The 18237-nt window shown below is 35.1% G+C and overlaps 1 protein-coding gene across 1 annotated transcript in view; it reads right to left on the bottom strand.

Moving 5' to 3' along the window:
- Positions 1-18237, bottom strand: part of POF1B (POF1B actin binding protein) — a 68097-nt gene that overhangs the window by 29097 nt on the left and 20763 nt on the right. The window contains exons 5-6 of the mRNA XM_045847535.1: positions 16762-16863; positions 11049-11231 (exon numbers count right to left, since the gene is read on the bottom strand). Coding sequence (XP_045703491.1) covers positions 11049-11231; positions 16762-16863 — 285 coding nt within the window. The remainder of the gene's footprint in view (positions 1-11048; positions 11232-16761; positions 16864-18237) is intronic.

An 18237-nucleotide genomic window follows, 5' to 3' on the forward strand; every position in this document is an offset into this window, starting at 1 on the left:
ATGTCACTAATCATCAGAGAAATGCAAATTAAAACCACAGTCAGATATCATCACCTCGCATCTCTCCAAATAACTATCATCAATAAATCAATAAACAGTGTGTTGGCAAGCATTTTGACTTCGAATTTGACCAATGATACTTCCTTTTTAACTTGTCCTCTAGATGCAGACCCTAAAAAGTCATGCATGCTGAGGTAAGTGAAAGGACTGCAAAGTAAGCAAAGATGAGCTTTGATAATAATGTCTGTGACATTATAATTCATTCATAAAATACAGATAAGTAGAAAAAAGCCACACTCAAAATACAGTATAGCATCACTATATTTTTATTAATATATACATTTTTCACATTTTAAAAAAGTCTGATTACATTACAACATTATCTTGTCCCTGTACCCTTTCAAGTTGCTTTCTTGGGGAAGTAATGATTACTCCCCAAACAGAGTAGTCTTCTAAATGAAAGTCTAAATAGATAGATAAACTGATAGAGTCAATATCATTACACAGTATATTTAAATGTCATCATATTAATAAGCTGCATGTATTCAATATAAAACCTATAAATGCTTACATGATCATAGTAACACACTCTATGTCCTAACATGGTCTCTGTTTCAGCAGTAGTAAATTTCACTTTCCTGGGCATACATCTCATTATTCTGGCCTGTAGTCTTCACTCACATTTTTGCTGCTTCAGATACTCTTTAATACCTATATTTTGAAATTTATCTCAAGATTTACTACCAGCATGAAAATTGAAACTATTCTAGCCAACAAGCTAATTCAATTTAGCTCTTTGTGCTCAATTATCTTGAATATTTTTCATATTATTTTACATATGTAAATCTTGATTTCTCAGCATCCTCTCCCTACATAAAAGAAATAAACAAAATGGTAAGAAAATGAGTCATATGAGGTTTGTCCAGAAAAACTCCAGCTATTGTTAATATAATAAGAACAGTTTGAGTGATGTTGATATAACCTGGCAGCCAAGGAGAGTGGACTGGAATGCACATGCATGAACAATGATGACTTCAGTGTACCAGTCAGTGGGGGTGGTAGACACTGTTGAGTGAGCACGTGTACTGTGTGGCCATCACATTCAAAATGACTGAGTGAGTAGAGCAACGCATCTGCATCAAATTTGTGTTAAGCTTCAACATTTCTCCATGGAAACTATTTGTATGATTCAGAAGGCTTTTGGAGATGATTCAATGAGTGTAATGCAAATGAAAGTGTGTCACACTGTTTCAAGCATGCTTGAAAAATCTGTTCAAAGTGATCCACATTCTGCAAGGCCTGCAACAAGCAGAACACCTGAGAATGTTGAATGGGATGCAATGAACAAAGATCAGCAACTGACAGTGCAAGAACTAGAAGCTGATCTGAGGATTCCAAAAACTACTGTGTCCAAGACTTTGATGCAGGATCTTGCCATGAAACATGTTGTGGCAAAATTTGTTGCACGGCTTCGGCTACCAGAGCAGAAGGAACATCATGGTGCAGTTGCTAATGACTTGACTCAAACTGCTACCAATGAACCAGATTTCCTCAAGGTCATAACTGGAGATGAATTGTGGGTCTATAGCTATGATCTGGACATGAAAGGTCAGTTGTGCCAATGGAAGTCACCTGGTTATTCACACCTGCAGAATGCGTGGCAAAGTCACAGCAAAATCAAGACCGTGTTAACTGTGTGTTTTGATTGGGAAGGTGTTGTCCATCATGAGTCTGCTCCCTCTCCAGGAAAAACAATGAGTACTGCTTCAATGTTCTTTGTCAGTGAGAGATGTAATACAACGAAAATGGCCATAGGTATGGACAGCTGGTGACTGGCAGCTTCATCACGACAATGCACCCGCTCATGTATCATGTCTCATGCACAGTTTTTTGGTAAAACATCAAATCACCCAGGTGACTCAGCCCCCCTACAGCCCAGATTGGTGTCCTGCAACTTCTGGCTTTTCCACAAACTCAACTCACCTTTGAAAGAGTAGAGATTTCAGACTGTCAATGAGATTTGGGAAAATACAATGGGGTACCTGATGGCAATTGGGAGATCTGGACGAGGTCTCAAGGTGTCTACTTTGAAGGGGACTGAGGTGTCATTGTCCTATGGACAGTGTTTTTTGTATCTTCAATAAATGTCTCTATTTTTCATATTGCATGGATGAATACTTTCTGTACAGACTCGTAATTTTTATCATATCCCATAGTATGTACTACAATACTGATTGAACATGCTATAGTTGCTTATGAAGTATTTGTTAAATTGAAAGAAGTCAACTACCTATTTAGAAGTGACCTCAAATGCCAACTAATTTTGGAAATAGTTTTTTGTTTTGTTTTTTATAGGTTTCTCTCTTAAAGCAGCTGACCAAAAATGATTAAGAAAGCCAGAAAGAGCCTAGGCAACACTTCCTCAAGAATACTGTGGCAATCCTTTATACCCATTTCCCTAAGTGCAGACAAGTCTAATTCTAGCAAGTAAACTGAACTCCTTGTAGAGATGGAGACTGACATTTGAGTTCTACCTAGATTTCTAGATGTTGGCAATCAGATCTTCAGTGACAGACCCCTTTCAGGAAACAAAGGTCAAATTAAGCAAATATCTATTCATAATAATCATGAATAATTTTGATTTCATATTTCATTCATGCATTTGTCCCTTATGGAATATCTATATATTCACCAAAATGGGACTGTTATAAACACATGGTTTAAAATATGATTTTAAAAATCAACATTAACTGCCAGTCTGCTTTCTGTGTCTATGGGACTGTTGCAATTTTGTTTGGTGGTTGCCAAGAGAGGACAGGTTGGGGAACTGAATGAAAAGGTGAAGGGATTAAGAAGTATAAATTAGTAGTTACAGAGTAGTCACAAGGATGTAAATTATAGCATAGGGTATACAGTCAATAATATTGTAATAACTATGGTGCCAGGTGGGTACTGGAAATATTGGGGGCACGCTTTGTAAACTGCATGATTGTCTAACCAACCAGTAGGCCGTATACCTGAAACAAATACAAAATAGTATTGAAAGTAATAAACTGAGATTGAAAATTTAAAAAATAATCAAATTTAACTGGATGAAAGGAAATCTAGCTGTCATGTATATGTCACTCCATTGATGCTTAGGCTATCTCATTGCTGTAGCTGGCTGGATAGATACAGTTTTCTGGGTTCACTTCTCTTTGAAGTTTCCTGACTAGAGGAGGGCATTTATTTAGCCAAGGATATTCAAGTACTGGGCTTCCCTGTTAGAATCTCCAAACAACTAATTTGATAAGTTTAGTGTTCTTGCACATTTTTTTCTCATAGCTGATTATAATCCCTTCATAACAGTGTGAAAATTATGTATTTTTTTACCCTCATTTGCCAAAGCCCTTTCATAGTTTCAAATTGTTGTGAAATGTTTATTTTTTATTTTTGCACATATATTTTCCTGTCATTGTGCTGCACACTAGTAGACTATTTATGTACATCTTCACCCACATAAATCCTAATGCCATTACTAAAACTTGTTTTACTCATGTGATTTCTTTTTGGTGGAAAATTTAAGTACCCAAATGAAGAATCAGAGTCCAGGACAGGAATGATTAAATTAACATTGTGTCTGTTTTCATAGCTAGAAAGAAGTGTTAAAAGTTACCAAAGGTAGTTGATTTTATTTTGAGAAATTATAATAACATATTTATTAACCTCTTACTATGTGCCAGGCATTGAGCTACAAACTTTATGCAAAGATTAAATGAAATAATGCTGTCTTGTAACCTCTACACATATTGCCTCCCCAGATGACCTCTTTTGTTTGTTTTCTTAGTTATTTTAGAATTATACTGCTCCTAACTACATTATTTTGGAGGTTAGTTGTTTGATTTTCTTAGTTTGAAACTATGCTAAGTATGCCTGAAGTTCAGATAATAAATTTTAATCAGCTAGAGAAAAAGTAAGAGCATTAGAATTGAAGAATTGGTTATTTTGGCAAAAGACATGCCAAGGTGGAAAAGTAGGAAGCCAAATTTCACTCCTTTGTGTATATATTCATACTTTGTTCTGTACAACTTATAATTTACAATGTCATTCAACTAACATTTACTAAAAATCCAAAATCCAGTGGGTTCAAAATTTTGGAGGAGAGAGGACAGGCAGAAGTCAGCTTCTCACCTACTGTTAAGTCTTTGACAGGACTGTGCTCAACAATAACATGAAATTTCCTAACCATAAACTGGGATGTTCCCATTAGCAATTTTTTCTATTTACTAAATCACAGGTCTTCAGAGCTTGTTACTTTTATTTTAACTCTTTGTGGGTGTGTTTCAAGATCTCTTTTAGAGTTGGCTCAATACCATGTCCTTGTTGCCTTGACAAACCAAAAATGTGATATTTCTCATATAATAATAAAGAGCCTTGACTAATGTGGCTCAGTTGGTTGGAGCATTGACCTGTAAACTGCAAATCATGGGTTTGATTCCTGGTCAGGGCACATGCCTAAGGTGCCTGGTCAATCCCCAGTCAGGGTGCATAGGGGAGGCAACCAATCAATGCTTCTTTGTTACATCAATGTCTCTCTCTCTCTGCCTCTCTCTTTCTCACTTTCTCCCCTGTCCTTTACCCTCTCTCTAAAATCAATGGGTGTGTCCTTGGATGAAAATGGAAAAATATATTAAAGATGCTTTAGCATCTTTCAAGTACCTTTTATTAGATCACTATTTGATGCATCAATCAAGTACCTTTTATTAGATCATTATTTGAGTATAATAATGTTCAAGCAGTCCAACACCTTGTCTCTGACTGCAGGTAAAAAAAAAACTGACAAAAAAACTTTGATTAGAATTGCTGTCACAAACACAAGGCAAGACAGCAATGTTTAGGTGTGAAAGAAGAGGTAGATTAGTGATCATTTCTCAGAACATTTGTAGAAAGTAATTTCTTTGTTGGAGGAAAACATGGGCCTCACCTCACTCCTGCCATCGAAGTTCTTGTCCTGGTTCCAGTTTGGGGTATTGTTCCTTATTTGTGGTCTATGAGATTCCAAGGGTGGAATTTTCTTGCTAGCATCAACATTATATTAAATTTGATATTCAAAGATGATACTCTTGACCAAGCATATTTACAAAGTTCAATGGTAGTGATTATAGAGCCCTACAGATAGTCAGCACATCATAGTTATGGATTTGGGCTGAGCAACCTATATTTTCTTGCCTGCTCCATCTCCTCAAACTTAATGGCACACATTGGTGAGAAATGTTGCTCAGGACTAGCGATAGTTTGTGAGCAAGGTACAGTTACAACCCAATAGCACAGGGCATTGGCATAATTAAATTTATTTCCACTAGGTAACTGGCTTAAATGTGTGCTTTTTCACCTGTTTAGAAGGGTTGCTTAGCAAATTATCAAGGGTTTAAAATGCTGTGTTATGTAAAATGGATTATACATAAATGCCTAGCCCTCTAAAAGGTCATGAACATGTTAAGTGACAAGGTTTGCTCTGCTTAAACCTTAGTGGGTGGTGACTTTTTGCTGCATGAAAACAAAACCATCTATTAATAAAAGGTCCCAAAGTATAGATTATTATACTGCAAAGGTCATAATGACATGGTAACATGTTTAGACAGAAAGGTTACTGCTTCCTTTATGTTGCTTTGATTTGGGACATTTAATAGCTGTTAGACTGATTGGAACCACAGTTAATCTAGTGGACATTAATCCCTGTGAAATTAAATGCATTTTAGGTACAATGTCATTTGGCTAATAGGATAAATAAATTGGTGCCCTATTTTGTGCTACAAGAAGAATCTTAGCAAGAAAGAATGTTAGAATTTTAGCTTCTGAAAATTCTCACTTCTCTTTTAATCTCCATAGATATTTTAGTTAAAAAAGTTGTACTTATACAGTATATGGTACACAGATTTTCAATAAATGTTGTCACTGAATTGAATGTACTGTATAACACTCACAACTCTAAAATGAAGACTTGCCCATAACAACAGTTCTGTACTTGAAATCAAGACCTAATTTAATTTTCTTTGTGAGTAAACCTAGACAGAAAAGCATTGTAGTGACAAAAGGGTGGAAATTGGAGCCAAAACTGCAGGTCCCACTTCCTAAGTGTAGATTAAATATATTGTTTAAACTCTCTGAAGTACAGTCTCCTCAACTGTAAAATGTAGGTAATTTACTACTTGTGTTATAAAGTTGGTGGAAGTATCTTTATTGCACTTTGTTTTGGTAAAATGTTAAACCATCATATAAATAATGGTTTTATTTAATGTAGGGCATAAGGGCATTTGTCTAATGGAATAATGATAGAAAGATATTTAAAGGATTGGTATCACAGTCTATGAAGGCTGCAGATATAGTAAAAATGAAAAAAAAAATGAGGATAGTGAAGAACCATGAGGACAGAGTATGGGAAATATCACTGACATGAGGGGTGAAATTCTCATAGATAATTGCAGGTCAGGGGTCCACGGGAAATGGAGAAGATTGTAAGCCTGCTGATGAAACTGTGGAAGGATTGAGAGAGTGACTAGAAGGTCAATAGATAGTGGTAACACAAGCCAAGAGGGGCTGTGTATGTGGATTGCAGGGTTTTAAAGAGAGATGATAAACAAAATCCAGAATACTTGACTGTATGAAATTGCGTTGTGAAAAGAATTAGCAATAAATACATAGGAAACTAAATAAATAAAAAATAGTAACACCAGCAAAAATAGTTATGCTAATATAAGAAGCCAAATAATGTGCAAATTGGTTTAGCAAGAATTAATATTTTCATTGGAATAGTAATATAAACACTGAATACCGACTTAGCCAAAAATGGGGATTTATGGAACTAAATTCTATGTATGAGAATTATCAAGAGATAATATACAACAGCAGTAAATCAAGAAATAGCAGCATAAGTATGTGCATACTATTTAGCTATATTGATGTAAATACCAGAAGAAAAAGCAAAGAGTTGAAAATCATTGCCTCTGGGAACAGGTGTGCATGAAGAGAGTTGTAACAGGGAACTGCTGTTTCTTATATACCTTTAGTACTAGTTGACCTTTAAGCACTATACATGTATTATTTTAATTCCAAATTCAAACTAATTTTTAAAGAGCTAATAAATAACAACTCTTGTTTGCCACAAAACAAGAGTTCAAAAGGGCACCAAAGCAGGAGGTAGTGGGAAACAGATAAAGGAGGTATTGGGAAAACATGGGCCCAAAACAGAGATGAATTAAATTTTTGGAAGGAGTGGCAGGGGAAAGAGATCTGTACAAAAGACACTCATTTTCAGTAATGGGGGTGAAGAAAGCAATACATATGGGGAGAGGCATGAGCCATGTGTTAATAAGGAAGGGAACAGGCATAACTGCTGAGTTTACAGGGTTAAACAGCCCAGAGAGTCCACCATTAGTGGAGGACTTATGTTAAACAAACTTTGTGGCAACGTTCCTGGATACTTGCCAGAAAAAACACCTGACACTGAGCTCTGTGCTGTCTTGGTGTTGACAAAAGTTGAATTTTCAAATGAAAGAGCATCACAAGTTGGAGTATTTTCCTTTGGCAATAGCACTATCCAAGTAAGCAGGACTGTTCTTTTTATATCTTCCCATGACTCCAAAAGGTTTCTTGGAAGCCGCAAGGCAAGTGGAAAAGAGTTGCACATACGATATACATAATTATTTGTCTTTCTTATAAACACCACCTGTATGACAATTTGTAAAATGAGCTGAGCTGAATTTTTGCTGCCTTATTATGCTACCTCCAATTACAATTTAACTCTAAACACAAACTAAAAATGGGCCAATCTTTAGCTGTAAAAGAGCCTAACTTACTTCTGCTCTATTACTTTTTTAAAAGATATTATTTATTTATTTTTAGAGAAAGGAAGGGAAGGAGGAAGAAAAGGAGAGAGATACCAATGTGTGGTTGCCTCTTACACGCCCCCTACTGGGTGTCTGAGGCGATACCCAGGTATGTGCCTTAGACTGGGGATCAAACCAGTGCCCCTTTGGTTCATAGTCGGGCACTCAATCCACTGAGCCACACCAGCCAGGGCTGCTCTATTATTCTTTAAAGAGACTCTTGTGCTGTGTGGAAGAGACATATAAACACCAAGGAGTGTAGGTGAGAGAATTTACTCCCTGTCATCCTTTGTCCATGGGATCTGCACAACCAGGTCACTCTGTCTCCACTCTGACAGAGATCCTACGTAACTCAGACATGTGGAATTACTAGCTTTAAACTTGGCAAGACACTGTTCTATTTTCAGCAGCACTTCATCTTTACCCTCATAAAATATTTCTAGTTTTTCTAGAAATTTTTCCAATTTCTAGAAAGAGCCTGCAGCATTTAACAGATCTCAAACTGAAGCATAAATTAAAAAGTAGAAAGTAATGTATTAGTTACCCAACTCTATCCATTTTCGGAATATACAATATCTGGTCTGGTCAAATATATTTTTAGTTGTACTGACCTAATGAAAGAATATAGCATCACCATTGTCACTAGACAAGATTTTTAACCCTATGGTATTATTCTCATCTCTGATAATTGTCCCTCACTCCTTTCTTACTGTGATTATTCTAGTTTAAGGTTTACACTTAGACTTCTGAAATAGCTTCTAATGATAATATTCTCTCTGTAAATCCTTCTCTATGGCATTTTCCATGTTCTGGACTCTATAGTTAAAGAAGCATTTTGAACATACATTTTCACTGAAATATGTTTACATCCATACTGTGAAGTAGACATGACTGCAAAAATCTTATGGACAAGAATGTTTCTCAGAAATTTAGTATTTATTATGAACACACAGCTTGAAAGGGACAGAACTGGAATTGGAACCCAGGTCTTCCTACACTGAAGCTAGTCCACTGCTTGTAATATCACCAATATTTTCCTGCTAGCGGATTCTTAAACTGGTGCTCTATTTATTTTTACACTATTGATCAAGGACACTCCACACTATTGATTCAACCTCAAGAGGGAACTCTCAATCAGCTCTGAAGTCAAGCTACCTACATACACCTTTGGCTTCACCACAAGCTTAGCTGTGCAAGCCTTTTGCTAGTAGCTTAAGCTCTCTAAACTTTTGTTGCCTTATCTGAGCAATAAGGGTAACAATGACACCTTCTTCATCTGATCACTGTGAGAAGAAATTTAATCAATATTCCAATCTAGCACAAAGCTGCTAGGATTAACCGCCTGAAACACACATATCAGTATTTTCCTACTTAATAACCTTTACTCACTCTCCATTGCGTACCAAATAAAGTTCAAAATTTTAAGCTTAACATTTGGATCTCATAATGTACCACTTTTCAGTCTATGCCTTCCTTTCCATACAAAGCAAACCACTAACTGAAAACATATTCCTGAAACCCAAAATGTAAATTTCCAAACCTACAACCTTTTTCATGTAATTCCCTCTTTGGATGTCAGCTCCATGCCACAACATAATACCACATAGAAAAATTTGCTCACTCTTCAAAGTCCAGTTCAATTCCTGCCTCCTCAACAAAGCTTGTCTTGACCTCCCAGCTGAAATTAATTTCTTCTTTCTTCTGTTGCCAAAGCACATTGCTTGTTCCTCTTTTATGAGAGACAATACTTTGCTTTGTATTATGTTTTACGTGTTTGCCACTTTCCCCTGTTAGACAGTAAAAACCTATAAGAAATGTGACAATGTTTTTACCCACTTCTGTATTTTTGTAATACCTGGCATGAAACTTTAATGTTACTAAAGAGTAATTACTACTAAAAACTAATAATTACCATTTGTTAAGTGCTTACCATTGGCATTCAACTATGGTAAGCACTTAACATACAATGTATAATTTATTCTTAGAATAACCTGTAAGAAATGGATGATGAATCTGAGGAAACTGAAGCAAAGCGAAGTATTAGATTGAACTGTATGATATGCTTGCTGTTTGACCAACTTTGACCCATAAAATGACAATTTCAAATGAATTAACCTAATAAGATTGTTTATAATGATTATTATTAATTCATTTATTATAAGAAATTCAACACCATCTGGACCATGTCTCACAGTAATTCTAAAGGTCAGTATTTCCATACATGATATCCAGAGAAAAGATCATTATAGGCCTTTTTAAATTAGAAAAATGTGGATTTTTAAAATTATTTCTGGCTCTTTTAGACCAATATGGCTAAAGTGCATATTTCAAAATCAAAGTCCTTACAACTAATCTCATATATACTTAATATAAAACAATCAAATTTGTATGTGGACAAGCTCCGTTATTTATTTTTTATTTTTTGTATTCTTTTCCTTTGTCTTTTAGTAAGAGTTGCCTATGAAAGGGTCAATATGAGCAAGTTATTGTTACTGCAAAAACCAAATGATATTGATTCCCCATCGTTCCAGGTATTATTGTTAGTCTTATGAAGATGCAAGAAAATCTTTTTTTCTTTAACACTTGCATAACAGATGTTTACACAAGGTTCCAAAGTCTTCAGAACATTAATTAGTCACTGACAATTGTATCCCAAGAAATTAGTCCTTAGCAACTAAGTTTTAGTTTCTATTTTGTGGATGTAATATACAATAAAATGTAGGCATATTCTAACTTGACTTAATATACCATATTTTCAAAGAAGTCATATAGGAAGTAATTACCAACCTATGAAATGTGGCCATTACAATCATCTTCAATATCATTTGCAGTTTGTTGTTCATTTAAGTACCATACCTTATGAAAATATTGAATGCTGTTTTAAATATTTAATGTTTACAACCCTTAGACTCAATTTAAAACTGAGGATTGGCTAGGAATTAGGTATTTATTAATCAATTCATGACTTCCTTCATAGATTTAATGTACTAATAGACCTGAATTATTTTGTTTTCTGAACGGAAAGGGAAATGTATTTTTTTAATGCTGTAATGAAATACAAATAGCAGTGGTATAACTCTTCAAGATTTTTATGAAAATTTAATATGGGTACTTATACAAGGGAGTGAGAAGGGTTTAAGAGTGCTCTTTCAATTTTGTAAGGTATCAGCGGGTTAACCTTACCTGTTCATGTATATGGCTTGATTCACCATGGCACAGGTCATTTCCACTGCTTGTAGATATTGAATCACTTCCTGTGATGGTTTGCACTTGCTGGCTACAATGGGACTGCTGACAGTGTGGAGAGTGGATGATCTGTGGCTGTTGGACGATGTGATGATGGCACTGAACCTGAGGACAGCATTCCTGAAACACAAACACATGACAAAAGAGCCACAGAGAAGAAAAATTACTGATCAAGAATAACCCAACTGAAACTATTTTTAAAATTTGAATGTATTCTTTCAGAAGATAATTCAAGCCTTAGGGTTCGTAGCATTACTAAGTGATATATAATGATTTCTTTTTATTTATTTAACATTTTTATTGAAGTAAAGAACAAACTGACAGCAACCACAGGGAAGGTGGTGGGGGATAATGGAGGAAAGAAGGGGAAGGGTCATCAAGGAACATATATAAAGGACCCATGGACAAAGCCAAAAGGGGGTGGGATTGACGGTGGGAAGCGGGGGGAAAATGGACACAACTGTACTTGAACAACAATAAAAAATAAATAAATAATTTTATTGAGTTCCTTAGAGTGACATTGGTTAATAAAATTATACAGGTTTAAGGAGTACAATTCTATAACACATCTGTATATTGTATTGTGTGTTCGTCACCCAAAGTCAGGTCTCCTTCCATCACCATTTATCCCCCTTTACCTTGTTCTACCTCCTCCACCCCCATTTTCCTCTGATAATCACCGTACTGTTGTCTGTGTCCATGAGTTTTCTTTTATTTATTAATTTATTAATGCACCTTTTTCACCCAGCTCCCCATCCCCACCCCGATTGTTGTCAGTCTGTTCTCTGTATCTATGGGTCTATTTCTATTCTGTTTGTTTATTTTGATCAATTTCAAACTATTCCATCAGGGGAAATTTTATTGAATTTTATTAGTATTTGATCAGGTGGATGTGACCAGCCAAATACTTAACTAAATTGGCCAGGGATTTGCAGGTTCTGAATAAATTAATATTATGCTTACAGTTATTGCTAAAAGTATAATGAATATTAATATTAAATCATTCTTCATCTAATTGTATAATAATACTATAATACTAAAGTACTGAAGCTATACATGGGTATAAAATTAGAAGATAATATAGTATATGATTTTGAATATTAGGAATCAAAGTAGGGGTGGGCAAAGTTCTTATGCTTATGGAAATCAAGCATGTATTAAGGAAAAATATTCAAAAGCAGTGACAGAATCTTCAGATCCATAAACTATGGACTTTAAATTTAACTTTATAATTTACTGTGTGATCTTGGGAAATTGCATATGCAATCTTTATGGGCCTCAGCTTTCTTTTTTTTTAAAGAAATAGTATGTGTCACATTGGGTTGCTATGAGCAGAAAATGAACTACTGGATGATTATCTTAAAATGACACAAGTAATTGGTGGCAAAATTGGAACTGGAACTCATGATTACTAGATCACAGTCCTTTCAGAGGATTACGATGAATTTGCACTGTGCTTAAAATATTCTGAAAGTTTTAAAAAACTAAATCTTTGCTATCTACTTGTTCATTTGTCATGGCAGTTTTTTTTTCCTCATAAGTACAGAGCACAGAATAAAAAAAGATATCTGGTTGTTACAGTTTGGGGACTTTCCGAAAGTTTTCAAAGGAAAAAATCTCTCTTGAATCATGGTGTTACATTCATGCACAGACAATTAACTGTAAAGGTATAAATTCAATGCTTGATTTCCTTTGACTGTCAAAAGCTGACCTGTATTCATAAAGGAAAACACTTCAATCTTCCATTTGTTATAAGGAACAACTTCAAACTGTGTTACATGGAAAAAGCAAGATGCATAAGAATGAATGTAGTGTGCTCCTTCTGTATAACATTTTAAAAAATGTGCCACAGATACTTACAAATATATATATGGCAGCTTTTAATTACATAGAGCTGGACAACTTTGAGAGTGACTGCCTCTGCAAAGTGGAACTTAGGGACAAAAGGATGAGGATAGAAAGGCTATTTTTTTAACTGTATACATTTTTATTCTCTTTTTATACTTTTTGTAGCTTCTTATATATTTTATGCTTTGAGATTTGTAACTATGGGTGTAAATTATCTTTTCATGTGTACAAAAATATTGAAAGAAAGAAAAATATATAAAGAAACACATTTTACAAATATAAACTGCCTTGGTAGACATTTAGATAGTAAAGGTCATAGAATCAGGTCATTGAATCATTTTCTCTAGGTTATATTGAAATATAACTGGACAAATATGCTAGCACTAAGATATCTACAGTTTAGAAGTCTGACTGTATATTAATCTGGAAGTTTTACGAAAATTTAGGGGGCAAACATATTATCTGTTCTTTTATGTTACAAACTACCTTCATGGACTGGATTAGGGTAAAGTCAGAGTGACTGAGAAAACTTTTAGTCAGTGGGGAGCTTGTATACTACTGAAATAAAATGTTCCTGAAACAATATGTTTCTTAAAAAAAAACCAAGTTAGGAAACACTTTGAAAGGACTTATCGATATAAGACAACAAAGAAAACAAAACCCATTTCTCATTCATCTTCTTTTACTAAGTATCAGTTGCCTCTTGAATAGAATGGCGACAGGGTGTCCATCTGGGCTGCCTTGTGATTTCCCCAAGCCTAGTTGGGCTCATTGGTACCACTGAAGTCTCAGCAGGTTTTCAGTTTTCAATTGTCACACCTGACTACTAAAATTGTTGTTACAAAGCAAAATATTCATAGGTTACTCATACTTTTGAAGCACACCAAAAACTGAATTTTTAATATATAGAAGATCAAACACTTCTGATGTATCATATTTTGTCTGATAGAGAAAAATACACACAGTACAATTCATATGAATGGGCTGATGTCTTGCAACTGATACCACTTTACCAGCCTTCCAAGACAAAGACCTCTTTTTTGAACAGCTCTCATCTTCTAAGACTTAGTCTTATTTGAATTGGTCTCATGTCACATTAAGCAGGTTCATCCAGATTCTGGCTTTATCCAGCTCATCCTACTGCATTTATTTTTCTAGTTTTTCCTTTATATATGTTATTGACACTATGATAGATGACTCTATCTCCCCACCCCACCATCACCTCTGCCCTCCTCCACCCAGCCTACCCCCCTTCCCTCTGGCTGTCCCCACACTGCTGTCTGTGTCTGTGGTTCATGCATATATGTTCTTTTTTTTTTAAGATTGATTTATTTATTTTTAGAGAAGGGAGGGAGGGAGAGAGAGAGAGAGAAAGAGAGAAACATGAATGTGCAGTTGCTGGGGGTCATGGCCTGCAACCCTGGCATGTGCCCTGGCTGGGAATCGAACCTGCGACACTTTGGTTCATATATGTTCTTTGAGTGATCCTTTCACTTTCTTTCATCCAGTCCCAATCCCCTCTGACAGCTGTCATTCCGATCTATGTGTCCACGTCTCAGTATCTATTTTGTTCCTCAGTGTATTCTGTTCATTAGATTCCACATATGAGTGAAATCATATGGTATGTGTCTTTCTCTGTGTGGCTTATGTCACTTAGCCTAATAACCTCCAGGTTCATCCATGTTGTCACAAAATGTAACAATTTCTCCTTTTTTTAACAGCTGCATAGTACATTCTACTGTATTTCTATCAATGAGAAAAGTCAACTACATCAAAGCAGTTGTAGTTTGTTGTATACATATGGCTCCTTTTATCTTGGGCAATCTCCATGACAGTCCATTTAAGTCACTCATAAGAAAAGGAGAAATAGAAATATAAATATTTAACTTAATAGTAAGTAGCAGCAATGTTCTCTTAATGGGCTTCTTCTTTAATTGTTCCAAATGCAAAACAATAATAATGTACAAGATATTCAATATTTTCCTCTAGGGACCAAAATTTAGAAAACGTGTTTCTTCTCTTTGAAACAAGAAGTTAGAAGGAGCATGAAATGGTGTGCCTCGAACATTCTTTGTGGTTTAAAATGTGCCAAATTCATTGTTTTGGCAGTCCAATTGGATAAAGGAAAAAAATGTTATAATTTGATAGCTTGAGCAAAGTACCCCTTGAATAACTAATATAATAGATGAAATTTTTGTATTTAGTATCATAATGGTCAGAAAAAGCCTTGGCTGGTGTAGCTCAGTGGATTGAGTGTTGGTCTGCAAACCAAAGGGTTGATGGTTTGATTCCCAGTCAGGGCACATGCCTGGGCTGTGGGCCAAGAGGCAACCCATTGATGTTTCTCTCATACATTGATGTTTCTCTCTCTTTCTTTCTCCTCTCCTCTCTTTCTAAAATTGAACAAATAACATCTTTACAAAAGAGAAATATTTTACTGCTCTTCTAGAAGATCTGTGTACTGTACTCTTCAGACTCTATCCAGCTTTCCAAGGAGCCCAGAATCTTAAAGACTTGGATTCTAAGAGTTTCCTCTGTTTAATTTTTATTGGGCATCATATAAGTAATATGCATTAGTTCCTATCAATCTGGTAACAACTGCTCATAAATGTTCACAAAAATAACACATGTTTTCATGCCAAGAAAATTAAAAGGAAACATTTAGTACTATTTTAATGTTTCATTTGTATATGAAAAATGATTTTTGATCCAAATTCATTCAGTATAATTTAACTGCCTGTTTGGGGTTGAATTGTGCTCCTGCTTCCCCAGAAAGATATGCTAAAGTCCTAATCTGAGGTTTTATTCAGAAACAGAGGTATAATCAAGTTAAAATGAAGTCATTAAGATGGATCCTAATCCAACAGGACAAGTGCCTCATAAAAGGGGAAAATTTAGACACAGAGATGGAGATGTACGGAGGGAAACAATGTGAAGACACACAGCCAAGATAACATTTAAAGTGGAGAATTAAAGTTGTACATCTACAAGTAAAGGAACAATTAAGGAAACCAGAAACTAGAAGATAGGTATGGAAGAGTTTCTTCCCCAAAGGTTTTAAAGGGAGTGCAGCCCTGCCAACACTGTGATTTCATAATTCTAACCTTCAGAACTGTGAGGCAATAAATTTCTGTTGTTTTATGCCACTCAGAGTGTGGCAGTTCATAACAGCAACCCTAAGAAATGAATACACTGTCTAGTTCAAAACTGTCCAAGACATAATTCTTAGGCTTTGTCAGGGTAGACATGCTTGAATCCACTAAGCAGATCATGTGGAAACTTCTGCTGGTTACAGCAACATCCTTGTTTTGAAGGACTGGGCCTCTATATGTCATGGAATTTTTTAAATGTGATTTGAAGTTTTACTTATCTAGATGTTTTACTGTATACAGTATTTTACATGTCTGTTCATATATCGTCATTGAATATTTTATTTTATAGTAAATGAATTAAGATAAAATTGTAATGTTTTAAATTCTTATTTTGTAAGACCAGTTTAAAAGAAACATACAAAGCATGGGATATCTTTACAAGTTTGGATTATACTGTTGATTTTCCATGTCAGTTGATATATCTTTACCTCATTGGAAACCTATACTGATTTTCCAATCAGTATAATGTGCGGAAATGGATATGAAAATGTTAACGATGATATGAAGGGCTGTAGACATAACAGGTAACTATTATACTCATACTGGTCTGGCCTACTACTCGACATTTAAATGCCATTTTAGCTCCACTAAAACACTCATAATTCAAAAGTGTGCACTTATGAAATAAGCCTTAAAACAAATTTACATACCTGATCCATATTTAGCTTCTCCACTTTTCTTATTGTTTTTTCATAAATAACATTGTTTCCCGGGAAGAAATGGCTTCCTCTTAGGAATGGAGACAGTGGTTCCTATAAAGACAGTAAAGATGGTGTTGTTCATTGAACGATACCTTTTCAGGGAAACATTGACTTGAGAAAATATCTGGTCTCTAATAAACTCTATGGTAGTGGCAGACTTTAGCAGGAGAGTGGCATGATATCCCATTAAAGTCTGAGAGATGTAAGGAAATAGTAATAAAGACAGGCTATTTTCTCAAACAGAGTAAACAGGATCTCTCCTATTACATTTAAGCAGGCCTAACACAGTGTTTGGGGGAAATAAGAAGGGGGCGGAAGAGATAATTTGTTTTTATTCCTAAGGCAAGATATAATGAGTTTTCTCTGAGGTACACAAGCATGAGGTCGACCTCATTTAAATTGGGTTCACTGGCAGGTTTCTCTCTATGCAAAAGTATTATCGGAGGAATGCAAAATAAATGTAAGTCAGCACCACTGAGCAATAAAGTACGGAGAACTATATTAAATACTTTTTTCCTGGAACTCAGGGGTACTTTTGAAGAGTACGCTTCTTACTTGTGATTAAAATCAAAGCTAAGGCTCTCAGTATAACGTATACTTTGAACAGTGAGAACAGAGTTGATGTTTTAATGGCCACTGTATCTCCATATAATCATCTAAATTGATGTAGCATTATGTTAGAACATGTCAGCTAATGAAATAAAGGCTGGTGACATGTCCATGATCTTAAAGAGAGCGGGGAAGAGCTAATAGGAATCAGACCAGGAGTCTGAAATAAATGTAATATATACTATATTACAGTTCTTTTCCTGTTTTTGGTTTTCATTTGAGTCTTTAACTTGTACAGGGAGAGTGGGAGTTATTTTGTTACAAACCAAAATTTGCATTCATCTATTTTTGTATATAGGGCAACAGTTTACAAAAGGATTGGTCAAACATGTTACCAGTTGATGTGTTAAGGACCATTTCAAAATCAACAAAAGGTTCTAGCAATTTTGGAGTCTGCTATTGCAAAATATCTTAGAAGACCAGACTTAAAACACTGGTTATTGAAACACAAGACACTCTTGAACCCAAAGCTACATACTTCTTATATTAACATTTCAACAAAGGGTGCTTTAACTAAATGTCCTTGGGATACTTTGGTTAAAAAAAAAGCATGTAAGTGATTAAATTTGACTAGTTGATGAATTATTAAATGTAAAAATGAATGTATTTAGATAAATTTCCCTAGAAACTATTTTGTGTTTATTTTTGAAAAACAGCCTCTTTGATACTTCTTTGCAATCATGTAACATATTGAAGAGGGTAAAAAATATACAAAACTAGAGTTTATATCAATCTTGAATACCACATAGTGAATGAACAGATGATTGATTGGGTGAAAAGAGAAGAGCTGAACCTTCATCTCAAAGATACAGCATC

The sequence above is a fragment of the Phyllostomus hastatus genome, unplaced genomic scaffold (genome assembly GCF_019186645.2).
Source record: "Phyllostomus hastatus isolate PE091 unplaced genomic scaffold, TTU_PhHast_1.1 phas_contig_551, whole genome shotgun sequence".
In the NCBI taxonomy this organism is placed as follows: Eukaryota; Metazoa; Chordata; class Mammalia; order Chiroptera; family Phyllostomidae; genus Phyllostomus; species Phyllostomus hastatus.